The sequence below is a fragment of the Phaethon aethereus genome (assembly GCF_964289735.1).
Source record: "Phaethon aethereus genome assembly, chromosome: 21".
NCBI lineage: Eukaryota > Metazoa > Chordata > Aves > Phaethontiformes > Phaethontidae > Phaethon > Phaethon aethereus.
The window spans coordinates 7,341,980-7,359,631 of NC_138597.1; the positions used below are offsets into that span (position 1 = coordinate 7,341,980).

Sequence of the window (17,652 nt, forward strand, 5' to 3'; positions counted from 1 at the left end):
GGCCTTTTGGCACTAAATAATGCAGTGACCTGTAAGAACTTATTCTAAGTTCTGTAAGATGCAAGTGACTAAGGCTTGTTCTTTTCATCACGCTAATGAATGGAAGTCCATGGTGAGGTAGCAAGTCATACATATTTTTCCTGGCTTTTATTCTCATAACAGTGTTTATACCAGCCTATACCCCTTTGGTAACTACATGTGTTCCATCATCCTAATGTGTCAAAGCAGCCCGGACTGCTGGCATCTTAAGATCAGCTCTTGCATTGCTCCTACAAGCCGGTGAGAACAGCTGCCACACACTTCCAGTTGGGGCAGCAACGCGCCGCAGCAACTGTAACTTACATGAAAGTCAGCAGGTGGCACCCAGGAAACACTGATGCTTTTTACTTGACCACGCTCAATCGTTCCCTTCACAGATTCGATAGCGAATCCCTTCTGCTGCAAGAGTGGCAGGCTATCAAAACTGAACTCCATGTTCTACGAGAGACACACACAACACACCCTCATTACACCCGGTTCCGCTCCTTCAAACACAACGACTGGCTGCATTGCCCAGATGCTGTACGTGGGCCTATGGCTTGCCAAATTGCTGCCCTTTGAAACTGCAAGTATCTGTCTTGCTCATTGTGCCAGGTTGTCACAAAATACTATACGAACAGAACAGGATCAGATCTGTAATTTAGTTCTGTGCTCAAACTTCTGTTTTTCAGAATTAGGGCAGCAAACTGCTAAATTAACTTTGTTACTTAATATGATAATGCTAATTCCTCATATTAACCCCTGAAAAATAACCTTTTCTTTGCAAACACTGATGCTTTTATAACGTGAAGTGTATCAGAAACCCTGAAAGCTGTGTTTTTAAATTTAGACTCAATTTTTGACAGAAAGAACTAACAGCCATTTGTACACTGTCAGTATTCCTTACGGTATCTGACATAAAATTGCACTTTTTATTTCCTTCACCTTCTTAGATGCAAACTGAGTCGTCTGTATAGCTCCAACTTTCAGTTCTGTCATCGCTGGCACTGGAGAACTCTCTCCCTCGATGTACTCCAGAATGAGGAGTATGGACTTCACTGGTTCTTGTGGCTCTAAACAAATATGAATCAAGTAAACTTTGAGACAGTCAAAAGTGAGCAATTATCAGTTTCAAGCAAGCATAAATGACATGACGATGGTTCAAAACGAAGTGGCGATGTGGCAAATTAATGATTTGGTGTGGATAAGGAGATCCTCCTTACAGAGTCAGTGAAGAATTAAGCAAAAGGAGGTTTTGCATAATTTGCAATTGCTAACTGTAATTGTTAATTGTTTTATCAAGTTTCATGCTAATTTTCTAGCCCCATGGCACATACATTGTGTGTACTATCTTCCTGCTTGTGTATGGTACGTGCTTGGATTTATTTGTAGCTCAGGAGCTAAGAGTTGCTTATATACTGTTTCTGAACACAGATCCTGTCCTAAGAAATTAGGGAAGGATAAACTCAAACCCCTGAAAGTGTGTCTGTTTCATAACAGTACAACTGGGAGAGTCCAGGATATGTTATCATACACGAAATAATTTTATAAACATTTAATGCAAGTCAGAGAAGTGTCAGAAAGCAAATACATCTCAATACATTGTAGTAGTATTAAATTATAACCATTTTTGCAAGGTAAATTGCAAAGATAGAAGATCATCATTAAGATATAATTGCATTAAAATTAAGAGAAAAATCTTTCCTCGAGAGAAAGTTTCCTGCATTTTTTTTTGTTGTTTTACAAATATAGGCTATACCATAACACTTATTTGTTCTGATTCTGGAAAAGCTATCTTTAAATTACTTTTTTCTCACAGGATGAGGAACATCCCAATGTCTTATCACTCCCTCTGTTTTGTAAGAAAGTGTAAGTGGTAGCACGTTACCTCCTTTTAGTGCTTCCAGTGACGACACAGGTAATGTTACAGCCAAGGACTCAATGGGCACATCTAGTGGAATTCCCCCTTCCACAAACATTGGGTGATCTCTTGCTGCACCCTTTAGGTGGATCACATGGGCTATTTTCTATGTAGGACAAGAATTATTCAAATGCAGGTTACAGCTTAAGTACCAATGTAACTGGAATACTGACACAACAGCATCAGTTACAGAGAAATTATTACATCATCTGCCTACATAAATGCCAAGAGGCCCTGTACTCTCAACGCAAGAATCCTGCACCTTCCCCTTGTCTTATCAACTCGGGCACTCTGTTTTAAACAACCTTTCATTCTTGGGCAACGTGCCTCAGGAGGGGACCGGACAAACTCTCTATTACTAAAGCCACTAAAAGAGGCAAATCTGCTGTCAAACTCGGCTAAAGTTTGTGAACTAGGACCAGTCTCCATTCGTCTTCAGTTTATCCCGATTTGCATTCTTAACCACAACTCAAACATAATCTGGAGATACAAAACTTGCAAGGAGAAAAACAGTACGTACTTGCTCACTACCAGTTTCTGCTCTGTGTTTGCAGTGCCTGCTGATGGTCATTAGCTGGCACTCTTCGTTAACTTTTGGTCAGTCCCTTTTGGAACACGGCATAAAGCCACCTGCTATGGCACCAGCCTGTATGTCCTGAGTTGGGCTCCATCTGAGCTCAGCTGCTGCTCTACAGATGGAAATCCCTTCCTCATGCTGAGTGACTGCAGAAGCAGCTCCCCGGTACTCAGGGCACCTGCCAGTTTGCACTGTGCAGGCGTAGCTCTACTCTCTGCTGCCATTAAATGCTACTTGCAGAGAACCCACTTGGCGCTGTGCTCAGCAGTGTGGCAGCAACCTAGCTCACATAACCTCTCGTTTACACGGAAGTGATGGGGCAGAAGACAGGACTGAATCCCAAGTCACTATTGTTATGAATTAATACCTGAATATTTAAAACTTGAAAAAAAGTCAGTGGGCCCCAAATCTGCCATCTCCTACCTACATCAGTTAATCTAATAAAGATAGTATTTCTGCCTGCAAATGCTGTCCACTAGATATAATTATCTGAAACTCCTACTAAGACCCATGCTGATAAAAATCACTGTAGGTCATATTTAGACTTTGATTTCATAATCCAGGTATCTTGATTGTCTCACCTTGCCAAAGAGCACAACCTTGAGACGGTCAGAATAGTACAGACTTTCATGATCAGGACTGAAAGTAACAATAAAATCCTGACTCTTCCCAGCAGCAATTTCTCCTTCTATTGGAAGGACACTGAACACACTTAAGCCATTATAGTTCTGTGTTCCTGGTAAATAAAATTAAGGATATGAATAAGAAAGGAGGACAGCTCTACTTTACTTCTTCACATATTTTAAACCCATTTTATTTTTGTTGGAACAACAAACCCCTGATATATGGTTTTGCAGCAAAACAGGGTGTTAGAAATGCCGGATAAATCCATCTATCAGTTTAATGCACTCATCTCTAGAGGAACTGAAGAAGCATCACAAATCCTTGCTATATTATAACGTGTTTTTACAGACATGGACATCCCTAAATATAATCTTTAATACGCAATTACTGTGTGGGTTTGTTTAGATTCATACACTAGAATCTCCTTACTTGTGGATATTTGCTCAGGCTGCATAAGTGTACAGCTACCCATACTGAAAGAATTAGTACAGGTCCTACCGGGGAAGCAAAATTATGTCTTTAATTTCAGAGATGGGATGTCCCAGGTTTTGACACTGGTGTAGATTCAGCAGGACAAAGTAATGCTGCTTTATACTTCATGAGTTTTTAACAAAAGAAAAAGGAAAAAAAATTACCGACAAACTCTGTTCTTTGCAAAGAGGACGTAATAAAGGATGGAAGTCTCTGCTGATCTTTGTCCCTCGTTGGTGAGAGAGAATCTAGTTGTATGGAGTATTGCAGGGTCAATGTGGAAGTGTTCTGTATCTGATGACATTAATTTACATGACAGCATTTTCATTAAGAAAATTATCCTCAAGCCTGTAGGATCCATAGTTTGTGAACTGCCTGGATTTATTTTGCTGCATTACTGCACTACTGTGTACCCAGATGCCACCGAAAGCATGTGTTATTGCCACCCATAACGAGCCATGTCAAGCCCACCCCCCCCCCAACAGGGACCAGGCTCCTTTTAAGAGTCTTACAGCAAGTGATGTATTTTGGTTATTGACATACTTAGACAAAATCTGAGAGGAGAAAAATTATGCCTAGATCTTGGCCTGTTTCTGAGTTTCTGGGAATTTGCAGTATATGAATGAGTGAATCAGTTAAACGTCCCTAGACTATACCACAGCAGACCCTCATGTGCTCTTCGCAGGACCAACTTTGCATTTCACACATGTACCTATGTCACTACTTTGTGTGGACACAGAGCAGCCTCAATTGTGATAGCAGTAATAGGCAGAATAAAGAGGGCAAATCTTTCTAACATTGGTAAAAGAAAAGCCATTTCTGACTTCAAATCTCTCTGCATACTGATTTACAGAGAAAAATCGCTCAGGCCATTTCTTGTTTTCTTTTATAGAAGCTACTGGATCTCTGTTGGTTTTGTATAGGCTGCAGGCGGACAGAAGCAGCTAACAAGACCCTCCCCGCTCAGGCATTTGTTACCTTTGGCCTGAAACTGTCTCAGCGTCAAATCACTCTGCCATACATGCTTTAAAGCTCTGTTGTCTAGTTTGCCACTCCACCTGACGTTCTGCCAGACTAGAAACTACAGAACTCCTCTTCCTCCTTACAAAAATTGCTGATGTGCTTTCCAGTTCAGCACAGAGGGATTCACCTTGAACGTGGAAGTCACCTTCTCTCTGGCTATGACATATCCCATATTGAGTACTTCTTCCACAGAGCAAACAATTGATGGCAACACCCCGTGACCAGTAATACTTAGGGTTAGATTGGTTTTTGCCGCCTGGATGTCCAGCTTTTCAAAAAACTGACAAAAGAATGACTGTGTTAGCCCATTTGCTGAAGGACACCTCCCCTCAATTGCCCCACTCCCCCCCGCCAATGGCTATTACTATTGAACTTCTGGATTTAGTGCACAGACAAAGATAAAATGTTGGGAGGAGCTACGCACAGGCAACAAAGTTTGTATTATTATACAGCCTCATCCCAGTCAGTAATATTTTTACATGACACAGCCCGTTACACCTCTCCATCTCTCCTCTTTTCTCCCATTACCATTGTATCTCTTACTCACCCATTTATTCTCATTTGGACAAAAAGAGATGAGGAAGGTTTTATTTTCACCTGGCTCAAGCATTCCAACTGGTCTGACCAACAGGAAGGGACCACTGGGATTCAGAACTGAGAATCCTAGCTAAAATAGTACAACTCAAGGAAAAGAGTTTATATACAGAGATTGGGGAAAAAAAATTAAGAACAGATTCTAAGTATTGTTCAGACAAAAGATGTAAAAATGAACCATCTATAAGCTTTTTCAGAGATCAATAACTAAGAGAAAAGAAGAACTAATTTTTTTTTCCCCCCACAGAATTCGAAGAGCTGCAAGATCTTTTGCCAGTTAATATGATCTTCATGTAACTCCATTTCCAGATTTTGCCTAGAATGGGTAATTAACACCCGAACATCCAGGACATGCCTTCGCCTATATTCTCCCACACAGCTTAACAAGCCAGTATAGCAGCCCCTTCTTACAAGGAATTCAGAAATTCAGAGAAGCATGCAAAACAACTGCAAAAATTCAGTTGTTGGTTCTGTTTCACATGTACATAATACTATACTGAAACTAACTTTGTCATCAGTACCTTGCACTCTTTAGAAAGTGGTTAAATACTTCTCAAGTTTGGTTCTATGCAGAATTATTTCCAGTTAACAAGGGGGAATGGAATTAGCTTTCTAGTAGGTCACTTCGGCTTGTCCAATATATTCTTCACATCACTTCCTGCCTCACTCATGTGAGTGTATGGGCTGAAATCTGCTACCTCCTCTGTGCTTCAGTGTCAAACAACAGTTCCCACAGATAAAGACTCAAACTAAACAGAAGCTGAAAGGCACACTAACTTACATGTTCCAGACAAGGATACTGCCAGCTTCTCTGGGGAGAGATTTTGTATTGTAATTTGCTTCATCATTCTGTGGCCTAACATGAATGAAAACATTTCAAAAAGTGATGATGCTCACTCATGCACTACCATTCCTTCTTCTTCACTCATGCTTCTACATGAGCCAAACATTCATTCCCTTCCTATGGCTACATTAGTCATAGCTCGCCAAAATACTTTCAAATTTGGATAGTCACTTGTAGAGCTCCCAACTCCATGTTTTGGGATCGAGTCTGCGTTTTGCATGCCTCGGCTGGCCAGGTAGGCTCCTAATTTTCCACCTAAGTACTTATTACAGGGCTAATTTCTATATTGACTTTTGAAAATGAACTAAACAATGTAAAAGAAAACACAAAACTATGCTCAGAAGAAATTAATGTCACACAGAAAAAAAAAATCAAAACTTGAATTCCAATTTCATACCTACTGCAACATCACCAAAATTTACTGTGTTTCTTCCATTATCTGAAGTGACCACAACAGATGGTGCTACGGCTGGACAGTGCAACTCCAAATACAAGGTATTGTAAGGGCTACAGAGATAGTAAAAAGATATTTGCTCTTGGATCATACTGAAATAAAAACTATTGTCAGAAATCGGTTCTTATTCTGTTCCTATCACAGGATATCATTAAATTGGTATTACAAAACAATATATAATTTTTGGTGGCTGACTTTTTTGTGTATGCCTAAGCAGAAACATGAACTACATCTGGCTTTAATTTTTTGTACAATTATTCTTTAAACTGCTTTGATATTCATGTGTTTGATTCTTAACCAACTAGTGGGTTGTAAGCATGAGTTTTTACCACTGACCTATGAAGTAATTAAGATTAGAAAATAAATTTCCTCCCCAAATGAATGAACACGCCCACTGTTTCCCCCTCAAATTTATGAACTATCATGAACTGCACATATCTAATCGCAAATTACCTGCAGCTTAGGTTTTCAGAGCCTTTCTTTTCATCGATATGTCCACTTGCAACAAAGCATGGTATGATGTATTTTTCAAATCTCCCACTGAAATTCCTCATCAGAAAAGCCTGGGCTGCCATATAAGCATCAGAACTAGAAAATCCAGGAATAAGAATCATCTTAGTAAGTGAGAGACCAAGGAGGGGGGGGGGGAATCAAATAGATATGTACTGAGCTATTTGTGTTTACTGTTTCTTAGTCAGATGATCAAAATTGAATATAACAGTGAAACTAAGCAACTGTCTTGATGCACAATAATGGACCCACCCTACTAGGTGGGTCTAAGAAAGAAATAACCCTACTAAGAAAGAATTTAAAAATTATAATTAATGGACTGCGATGAATATGGGATTTTAGTCAAAAATATTTAACAACCAGTACAGCTAAATGCCTGGTGTTTAAGCATGTATTTACTCCCAAACACTTCTGAATTCCCCAGATTAGGCAGAAGTGTGGCTCTAAAAAGTTGAATTATATGCTAAAACAAGGACCTCAAGTACCAGATTTTGCATCTAAGTATAAAAATTTCTAGATTGCTCATGCTATCAATGTTAATTCTCACTGAGGTACACATATTGTAAAATGACTATTTAAAACACACATTTTACAGCATCATTATATTTCCAGGACTAATATGATGGACTATGTAAGCCCTCAAAAAAAAAAAAAATTTAATCCAAACCCATGGACCCGCGGATATGGGCCATCAGATGATTTCCCTCTGGGTTGAATGTATTCATCTCTGTTAGACCTATTCAGAAAAGGTATATTAGTAGTAGTTTCTTTTGGTAACTAAGTTCAGCTTTCTAGGTGCTCTTTAAAATAATACCCTTGTTGGTTCAGTGGAATTTACCCATACAGCCACATCTCATGCTTTCTGATATATTCTTTGAAGTCTTCAATCCCTCTGATGCATAAAGGAATTCTTTGCCTTACATGAGAGGGTACAGCTGTGTGGCTTAAAAGCAGTCTAATTTTGGAAACAGCCTTTCAACATAGCTAAAGCTCTTTCTTCTCTACAGTTTGCTTTCTTGTCTACCTATAGATTTTAGTACATTTATTAAACTACTTATAAAGAGAATGTTTTCTATGTAGTACAAGATGCTTTTGCTGACTTACTCAGGCTTTAACTCTTCAGATTTTGTTTGTTCAGAACTATATAAAGACGTTTGGCATTTACTGCCTCCATCCCTTACAAGCTGTCTGGAAGACTGTTGTCTGGTAATGGAAACGCTTAATTTCTTTCCCTCTCTCTTTTCATCTTTCTTCCTTTTCTGCAAATACACAAAGACATTATACGCTGAGGGTGATCACTGGTAATCCAATCAAGACATCAATTTACAAATACACAGTCCCTGTCCCGAGAATACAGAGGTGATAGGAGTGCATGAAACAGTGTAACAGCAGTAGGATTATGGTAACGAGCCATAGACACAAGCAGTTATTACATACATTTCTAATACTGTAAAATTAAGTTGACATGGACATATTTTACCTCATCTTAAAAAAAGAGTTCCCCTATTGGAGCAGATGAGTGAAAGACGGTGTCTTTCGTGGGAACTTTACCTATTTATCTCATAATTAAAGACAACGATAGGTGCTCACATAAATTAACTAACACACAGCATTGCATATAAAGTCCATGTATGCTGTAAATCTGCAAGAAGTGTAGAAACTTTTTTTTTTAAAGAGTATTTGTAGTTAGCATTTGCAAGAAAATCCTCTAGGAATGCTTTTGAAATTGTTAGAATGAAATTAAATTGTTACTCAGTGAACAGACTACACGTTTAGTGCAACAGTACAGTCATACACTTGTCCTTTACAGGCAAGTCTTACATGGATCATGAGTTTGGGCATCATTAATATGCAAGTAATTTTGTGATAAAAATATCATCCAGAGAAAGAAATATCTGGAAGTAACAGACCAACAGCATATGCTAGTTCTTAGCATTCCTTACTTGTATTTCTGCCCCTGCCGCAGCTGCTCTGCAAAGCCTCCGAATTGCCTCTTCTCTGATTAGCTGATCTGACAATGTTGGTCTGAAGGACACTTGAATCAAGCTTTTCTGGGAGCATGAGAGCATACACAAGAATGATAGGCAAAATTCAGCCTTCCTACATGTGTATACCTACAAAGCTCAATAGCAGCATATATATGACAGCAAAAAATTAACAAATAAAACATAATTTTTTTCCAAGTGAATAAGGTGATCCTAAGCGTAAGGTCACTTGCAGCTGTGTTACAGTGGGCTAGTTTTACATGACCAGTATTTTTGATATTTAAACACTCTTCAAATAAATCATAAATAATGACAACACTGGGGAAGGAACATCCAGGGCGAAAACTCCCATAAAGCATTAGCCATATTTGATGGTTAAGCCCTGATGTCTGATTTAAAACACTATTTCAAACAATACAAAATATCCCAGCTATTCTAATAATAAGTTATGTTTCAATTACAAGTGACAGCATTTGTAGGGATGTAGATGATCAAACGACTTGGCAGAACACTCGATGTTTAAAGAGAATTTACCTTCCCAGGCAACACGGTTCCAACAGAAGGTGTAATTGTCACTGGACAGTCTCCTGGCACACAGAATTCAAATGAAGTGGGTCCAACAGGGGCAACTTCCCCATTGCCAATTCTTGGGACAGCATGAGTAAGGTGGTCGACACTCACATGGGAATTCATCACATATAGTGTTGCTGTAGACACACCGTTTAAAGCTGTTGCAGCAAACTGAACTAAGGAATGAGACAATTCAAGAGGTGGGTGGACTCCAACTGCTTTGCATGACAGCTTGAATTGTCTAAAAATAAACACATGATGAATTGTCTCAGCATAAAATAGTCTCTTAATCAGCCCGGAAAATAGGGAACTAATCCTGTAGTCCCTGTTTAAGCAGAATTTCAAGCTTGCAATGGGAATTTTGCCTAAAGACGAACAATAATACTATCTATTTTTAATGCACAGTTGGCTAGAGTCGCTACTTGAATTCTTCCTCTGTGAACTTCTGGAAATATATCCAGTCACATCAAAGTTTATGCCATCATTATTTTAGTAGCATTAGCTTAATAGTATAAATCATTAAAAAAAAAAATCCTTCCATAATTCTGCTGAAAAAGCAAGCAGAACATTGCAGGTTAAGACGACCTGGGGCAAACTTGCAGCTTGGATATGTGACAAGGATAAACTTCAGGTGGGATAGGAAACGTCATCTCAGTAAAGACAGACACGTAAATGAAGGATGAAACTAACAGGCATTGAGCAACTCTTGACAACAGGAGAATTCCTACCTGCCTCACATTTTTATCCTAGCCTCACCTCTTCAAAGTAGGCAGGGATTTACTTTCTAAACTAGATTAACAGTGGAAATCCAGTGTGATTTACACTTCTAGATTACCTACTAATCAATCAGTTTCTTAACATACCTATTAATCTCTGACTTGCAGGTTATTTCAAAGCTGTACTCTTTTGCCTTGTTAGCTTTAAAGATTATGTCCAATGTCAGGCTTTCAAGGGGAAGAAGAATTCCAAATCCATCATTGGGTTGAACTTCAACAAACTTCAAAATGGCAGGATAAGAAATTGTTTTTATTAAAACAAGAAATTATTAATTAAATGATCAAATTATTAAAGACAAGACACTACTGGCAAGATAAGAAGATTTTGTTATTAAATGTACAGATGTCAGGAAAACAGAAACCTTCTTGTGAGAAGCTTTCATTAGAGTTAGCGACTAGCATCTGACTGACGTGCAGATTTCTCAACTCAAAGTAACCTGAAAGGCATTAAATCCATTAACCCAGACTTCAGCAGAATCTCTTCCCCGGCTTCTTACCATCTATGGTCATCACCTTTCTCTTTTATTTACTCTTCATAAACAACTGAATGAAATGTGATAAAAATCTCAGCAGTTCCCCCTGCATCTTTGAAGAGCTGATTGCTGTATGGTGTGCAGATACCGTAGTGACAGGTACCAGTTTAATATCTACAAATGTATATATATATGTTTGTGTTTATGAGTTGATGATGATTCAAGAATGTCTCCCCATCACATTTTAAGCTAATCATGAAACAAATGCTGTGAAGTAAAGCTTTAACGAAGCTGAAGATTCCAATTTCTTTCAGCTAACTCCTTGATTGCAGTCCCTAAAGCAGCAGAGAAAGGGAGAATGCCTAATTAAATGTCAGGTTCCTCTACCTCTGATTCCAATATGCCAAACCATTTCACACTGTGATCATCATGCTATTATGAATTTTGAACAGCTAACTTTTTGCAAAAAAGAAAAAATACTTCAGTAGACCTAGCCCATGTGAAATTGGCAGCTCCTGTGATTAATTTAGCTTCCACATCAACTTACAGTCAGTCAGAAAACACCTAGGCATGGTTGAGGCGATGATTCCCAATAAGACATGGCCATCCTGCTTTAAAGACAAAGTGTTTAGGTATCTGGATGCAAACTGGGTGATATTCTTCAGCCTCAAGGCCAAAGCAACATCCCTAAGCCTGTTTTATTTAGTAGTATAAGCAACCTGTGAGTCTGAAAGCAAAGTGCACCAGGTATTCTGTTAGTAGATTTCTTGGTGTAAAAAATAGGTATTATAATAGGAGAAAGTTAGCCTAGTAATGTTATGTAGGTGAGAATAATAAAATCTCCTCAAAGATGTTTATACTGCTTGGAAACTGCTTAGGGTATAAGATGAAATTTACACAAACCAGTACCAGAACTAATCTGCGTGTTTCCACAGTGCTTCATGCAGAAGTATGTCCACGGCTTTGCAAGAAACAGTCATGATTTATTTACACTCACATGTTTTCATAAGAATTAAATATATTTTTATACAAGAAGGTGTGTGTGGTGGATAACTACTTACCTCTGGAAGTCCCACAAATCCAAACTCTTGTGGCAAAATGGATTTGTTTGTAAGCACGATGTTTGCCTGCACAGCTTCATAGATTGTGCAGTATCCAAAATTGATTTGTGCTGGACTGATTTCCAAATCAGAAGTAGTAACAATTGCATGGACAGTAAAATTAACTTTTTTAGCCTGAAACAAATGTGAGAGCACAGGATACAATCCTCCATCTGTAGCATTGTAAGGACAGGATTTAAGTAAAATGTTATCCAAAAAGATAACTGCAAAAAAGTTATCCTACTCTTTTCCTTGACAGTAACATAAGTAAAGATAACATATTTATCTTGAACTTCAGCCTCATTGTTCTCCACAAATAAGCAACAGGAAATGTGTCTGCTAAGCAAAATTTTGAAAAAAAAAAAAAAAATCTGTATGTCAAATTCCATATGTTAGAATGGGATCACACCTGCATGTCCAGGAATGTAAACTCTAAGAGTATGCTACATCTGCAGTACAGATCAGTAAAAAAAAAGATTGTGCCATGGTATCCGATAACTTTCTAGTACAAAATGAACTACTAGGGAATAAATGAGCACTGACTAGAAAGGATTTAATTTTCTGTATTGTAAACAAGCTGACAAGAAGAAACTATCAATCTATATCGTCACTTTAAGCACCTTTTACTATTATCATAGGACTTCAACTACTAAAGAAGTAATCTAAGATCAGGTATCATTAAGTGAACGTTCACCAAAATAGTTTACATCTATTGTCAGTCTGATAACGAGCACAACAAAATCACCAACCTTATCCACAATCAGTATTGCCACTGGAACTTCCAGGACTCTTGTCTCTTCATTAAAATAACTCCCTGCATCTTCAGGAAGAGAATGCCTAAAAATCAAAAAGTACGTTCAGTTTCATAAAAATATTTTTACTATTTTCTAGCTAAGGGGAATAATACATTTTTGATGGATGTATTTCTGAACAAAAAACCCCAAAACAAACCTGTTGCTTAAGGCCTAAAATTTTTATTATTCACAGCTTTTAATCTTAACATTGTATTTGTGCTCAAACAGGAGTATTCACATCTATAATTGGTTAAGCGTCAACTCCAATGCTTCAGTGAAGTCTAGACTAACTAAAATCTTGTATGCAAGGTATATGCAAATATTAGAGAAAATGGTGGAAGAATGGTGGAAGAAAATACCAATCAAAAATTAGTGACCTATGAATTTCCACCTCTGACCAAGAAAAAGAAGATGCAGTCAGATCAGAAATATTATGCACTTGTCACAGATTTCCTACAGAAGGGCATACCTCCAGACAATCTCCTCTCAGGAGGTATGCATGGATTGCAAGAGTACCTAGCAACGAAGTTATAATAGTTGACCTTGTATGTTGTTGCATTTTTCATTTTTTAAAGACAGGATTTTGGACACACAGAAGTTTAAGGGAGTTATTCACAGAGGTCTGCATCCCTTCTTAAAATGCCATCCAGTCATTTAATATTCTGAAAAATTTAAAGCTTACTTTATAATCAGAATATAAGCCTTCTGCATCTTTGCTGCAACCACAGCACGTAACCAACTGCACCTAGGCAAGCGTTTCCTTTTGACACTGATGTTAATTACCAGACAGTTTGAGGCAGAACCAATTGTACCACAAAGCACAGAGACATAAATGAAGTGAAACAAACCTGGCGAGCAAGCGTCTGATTATATACCACATTAGTAATGTGTAAGAAATATGAGGGTTTTCTGTAGCTGAAGCATCTTGCTATCATAAGCTCAATTTCAGAGCTGCAAGCCAAGACAATACAAAAGCTCTAGCATTTTTAGCTCTGCTGGTCTATTTATAGTGTCTTACAGCATCAGAATGAATTGCTTCCTGTTCTTAGGTCTCTACAATGATAATGTTCCTACTACTACTACTGGAATTACATGCAATTTTTTAATGTATTGTTAAAGAATAGTTAATGAATAAATAGCACCCACTCAATCACCATGGTGATCTGAAATCTTGCTGGCTGTTACTTTGCAAGTCTGAAATCTGACTTTAGAAGGTGATCTTTAAAGGTATTGCTAAGTTGTTTAAAGATAAGAACTGTAGTTAAATACAAAGTAGGAATAAAGCATCAGCTTTCACTTTGTCACAGGACGGCAGAATAGCAGAAGAAATTAATGTATTACAAAATAATTGAGAGGGAAAAATCAATTGCAACTGCACATACAGTAATGGACTCTAAATTAGCTGTTATGCCTTGGGGAAAAGATACTGAAATCCTTCCGATAGTTCTCTGAAAATGGCATCTTCAAGCTTAAAAGCAAGGAAAGAGAAGCATAAGAGACAAATCAGATTTAGACTGCCAGTATCTGCAGACCTAGTGCCAAATGCAGAAAAACTAAAAAGATGTGGTATTTGGGAACTCCGAAAGTCAGCAGATTAGAGAACTTGCCTTCAAATAAACAGAAAATGTCTGCTTCAAACACCCAGAAAATTGAGTATTGTAACATCTGACCAAGCATTTCAGTGTACACAAAATACTCAGGAGAGCTTCCCAAGCCTTCAGTCATCTATCTGTTCACTTAGTATCACTGAATGACTGTTTCTTTTTACTTTTGTATTACTTACAATAAAGCTACTCTTTCTTCTGAGAAAACCAAGCTTGTAATACTAAGTCAGTGAGGAGGCATTACAGAAATGTGTCACTAGCTCAGTACTTCACACCAGCTTGTAGCAAGCTCATCTTTCTGTGTCATACATGCACTCCCCGTGTGTTAGGTCTTTTAAAACCGATCTGTATACTGAAACAGCCAGATACTTATTTCGTGTGTCAGAAATGCCTTAATCTCATCAAATACCCTTTCTGAAGCTTCTCCATTTTTCAGAGGAAGATTAATGTCCTAAATCCAAGCTATGCTTCTATCCATTCAGAAAGTGTAACAGTGCTTTACAGCATCTGAAGTTTAGGAACTGAAAAATGTAATAATAATGGTTACTGTTGTTGTCATTTGATAGGATTTGAGCTGTTGGAAGAACTGTAAATACTTTTAGTTCTTTGAATACTAACCTGGAAAAAATTTCAAAATAAGTGAATAGACTCTCAGTTTAGAATCCAGAGATGTTGGGCACATCAGTGAAGATCCAAATATACTTACATCAATGCAACTAGATAACCTATATAAAAAAAGCAGCAGGTTTGCAGCAGCAATCAGTGCAGAAGCTGCCAAAGTAATTGGCTGTACACCAGAATTAAGATCTATACAATTTAATTTATATTTGAAAATGAATGTCCTGCTAAATTCTTTAGGAGGGCAATGATAGGGTAAATAAAATTAACAGTGGTCAACAGGAACTCTTGTATTTAATTTTTGAAAAACTAGAATTCGTTGTTTCCTATAAGTGAGTTACATTTCTATATGCAGATGTATGATGAAACGGGGAAGCGAAACTTGCCTCAACAAGGCTTTTAGCATCTTACAAGATGTTATATAAAATGCCACATGAAATTCAAGATCAATACATTCATATTTTGGAGAAGAATGTACATGGGTAGGAGAGAGATGAACAGGAAGCCCAACCATTCTTACCTTAATTAGCAAGCACAGGAGTTCTTGTCCAGAAATTATTTAATCAGTGATGCATGAAGTAGCCACCTGCCTAGATAACCTCTCTCTTGTATAAGAATAGAATAGCTTCCCCACAGAAAGAGGAGCAGCCTACCAGGACTGCAACTGCTAAGATTTTCACACTACTGCTGTCACCACAGGAAAAGCATTTCCTCACAGGTAGGTGATCCAAGTTAATTTCCTCCTTGAGCATCTGGCAACTTTTACAGGAGAGAGAGGGGGGAGACCAGGACTGCAGTGACACCAGCAGGGTGAAGTCCAGCCTGCTACAGCATGAAGGAAGAAAAACTTTGACCTGCTCAGATTTTCGACTGACAGCCTCCTACAGATATTGTCTTAAATACTGAAAAGATTAATGTTGTTAGGTTACCTGGGCAGAAACTTCAATTGCACACTGAAGGATGACTGAGCTTGAATGTAACCTGTTTTTGGAAGCAGCTCCATGTGCTTACTCAATTCTTTGCATACTTCAAACTTCAAACGCAGGGTAGCTTTTGCTCTGCAAATAGATCAGACATGCTTAGGTGGCTTTGAAGCTACCCGTACTGCCACCTCAGCAACATTTGCTCTTGGAGTTTGATGTTCCCGCCGCCCCCACCCTTGTATCTCTACTCTACATTACAACTATTCCAAACATTCCTTTGAAAATGATGGGCATGTAAAACTGCTGCAGCAAAATCACACAGTTGTATTCTCATTTAAGATAAGTACAGAAAACAAGATTTTGGAAGTACTATAAGTAAACCCAGCTGTATTTCAAACAATGTACATAGCTGATTGAAATATAATTATCAAAGTGCAGCACAGTGGTAAGTCAGGTCAGGGGAAAGTCAAAGCCAAATTATTGTGAAACACCAGCTCATTATTTGCTCCTAACATACATTCGCTTTAGCTGAATCAACAGGAATGACTCAAGATGAAAAAGGAGTGAATTAAATAGTTGTGAATTCACAGATCTCTTGTAACTTCTCCTCTAACAGCAGGGACTCTACAGGGCTAGAAGTCACAGTGTGGCTAAGCTGGTAGCACCAGTTCCTCTGCTAGAACTTGTGACCAATTTGCCCTATGAATGGCATACTGGAAGCCAGGAAACATCTCCCTGTTTACTGAATTCTGGCCATATTATAATACAGTGATAGCCACAAACCATACCCTGCTTTGGAATTTTATGCCTATGTGCAAAATTGCCAAGCAATTTACAAATATTTCAGCTTGTCATTTTCCTTCTCTTGGACTGGTTTACAAGCTGTCAGTCCAGATGGTCTGCTCTAAATCAACAGCTATAGCATGTTGCACTGGGAGCCTGGAATGATTTCTGACTGTTGACAATCTAAGAGAACTATATACTACTTCATTAAATCAGTGTAGATTATAACCTGCCAAAGAAATTACTTTTCAAAGTGATTTATATTGGACAGGATTCTGCTAAGACACTTTCACCCTTCATGCTGCTTATTTATGCTTCCTGATGATTGTATTCTACATGACCAGGGAAAAAAAAAACAACCACCAACCCATAAAAAACTCCAAACCAAAGCCAAAAACAGTATTAACTAACATATTGCAATTCTACAGAGCTTGCTGGGGCACTTAAGTGCCAGAGCTACCTAACTAGAAAACTTCATCTTCTACTTATGCTATAGACTACAATGTCATAGATTGCAGCAGCAATAAGATACGTTCTTTCTGCTCTGTCAGATGTTTGTGGTACTGGTGGTGAACGAAAGGACACTGTAACACATCGTCTCCCTCAAGTCTGGGTTAGATTTTGCCCTGAAAATCTAAAGAATTCTCTCTCTACAAATCTTAGGTATTTTTTATTTTACTTTATTTTCAATAATTACTTAGGGTTTGGAGCAGAAACTTGTAAGAATATTCCTGTGTAGTAGGATTATTTAAGTATCTAATTAACATTTAAAGAATCTATGTTCTAGAAGTTATACTAAATAAGATTTCACATCTACTGGATATGAACTTTAGTTCTCACTAGCTAAGGCATTTCAGCAGTTGTCAGACAAGCAGTCTTTTCAGCTGCGCTATGGTAACCTTGTCTTTGGTTTCCTTCAGTGAACGGTTGCTATAAGCGTTAGTTCACAGACAACATTGCAGTAACTCTTGAGCTGATACACAGTTCATG

At 38.1% G+C, this 17,652-nt stretch overlaps 1 protein-coding gene across 1 annotated transcript in view; it reads right to left on the bottom strand.

Annotated features, from left to right (window-relative positions):
• Nucleotides 1–17,652, bottom strand: part of CFAP74 (cilia and flagella associated protein 74) — a gene marked incomplete at both ends in the record, with an annotated part of 50,353 nt that overhangs the window by 969 nt on the left and 31,732 nt on the right. The window contains 18 exon segments of the mRNA XM_082009243.1: nt 227–477; nt 964–1,091; nt 1,438–1,460; nt 1,825–2,045; nt 3,098–3,252; nt 3,776–3,905; nt 4,762–4,914; nt 5,182–5,301; nt 6,029–6,084; nt 6,470–6,579; nt 6,980–7,114; nt 8,141–8,295; nt 8,980–9,087; nt 9,556–9,832; nt 10,455–10,588; nt 11,902–12,075; nt 12,690–12,777; nt 15,886–16,014. Coding sequence (XP_081865369.1) covers nt 227–477; nt 964–1,091; nt 1,438–1,460; nt 1,825–2,045; nt 3,098–3,252; nt 3,776–3,905; nt 4,762–4,914; nt 5,182–5,301; nt 6,029–6,084; nt 6,470–6,579; nt 6,980–7,114; nt 8,141–8,295; nt 8,980–9,087; nt 9,556–9,832; nt 10,455–10,588; nt 11,902–12,075; nt 12,690–12,777; nt 15,886–16,014 — 2,547 coding nt within the window.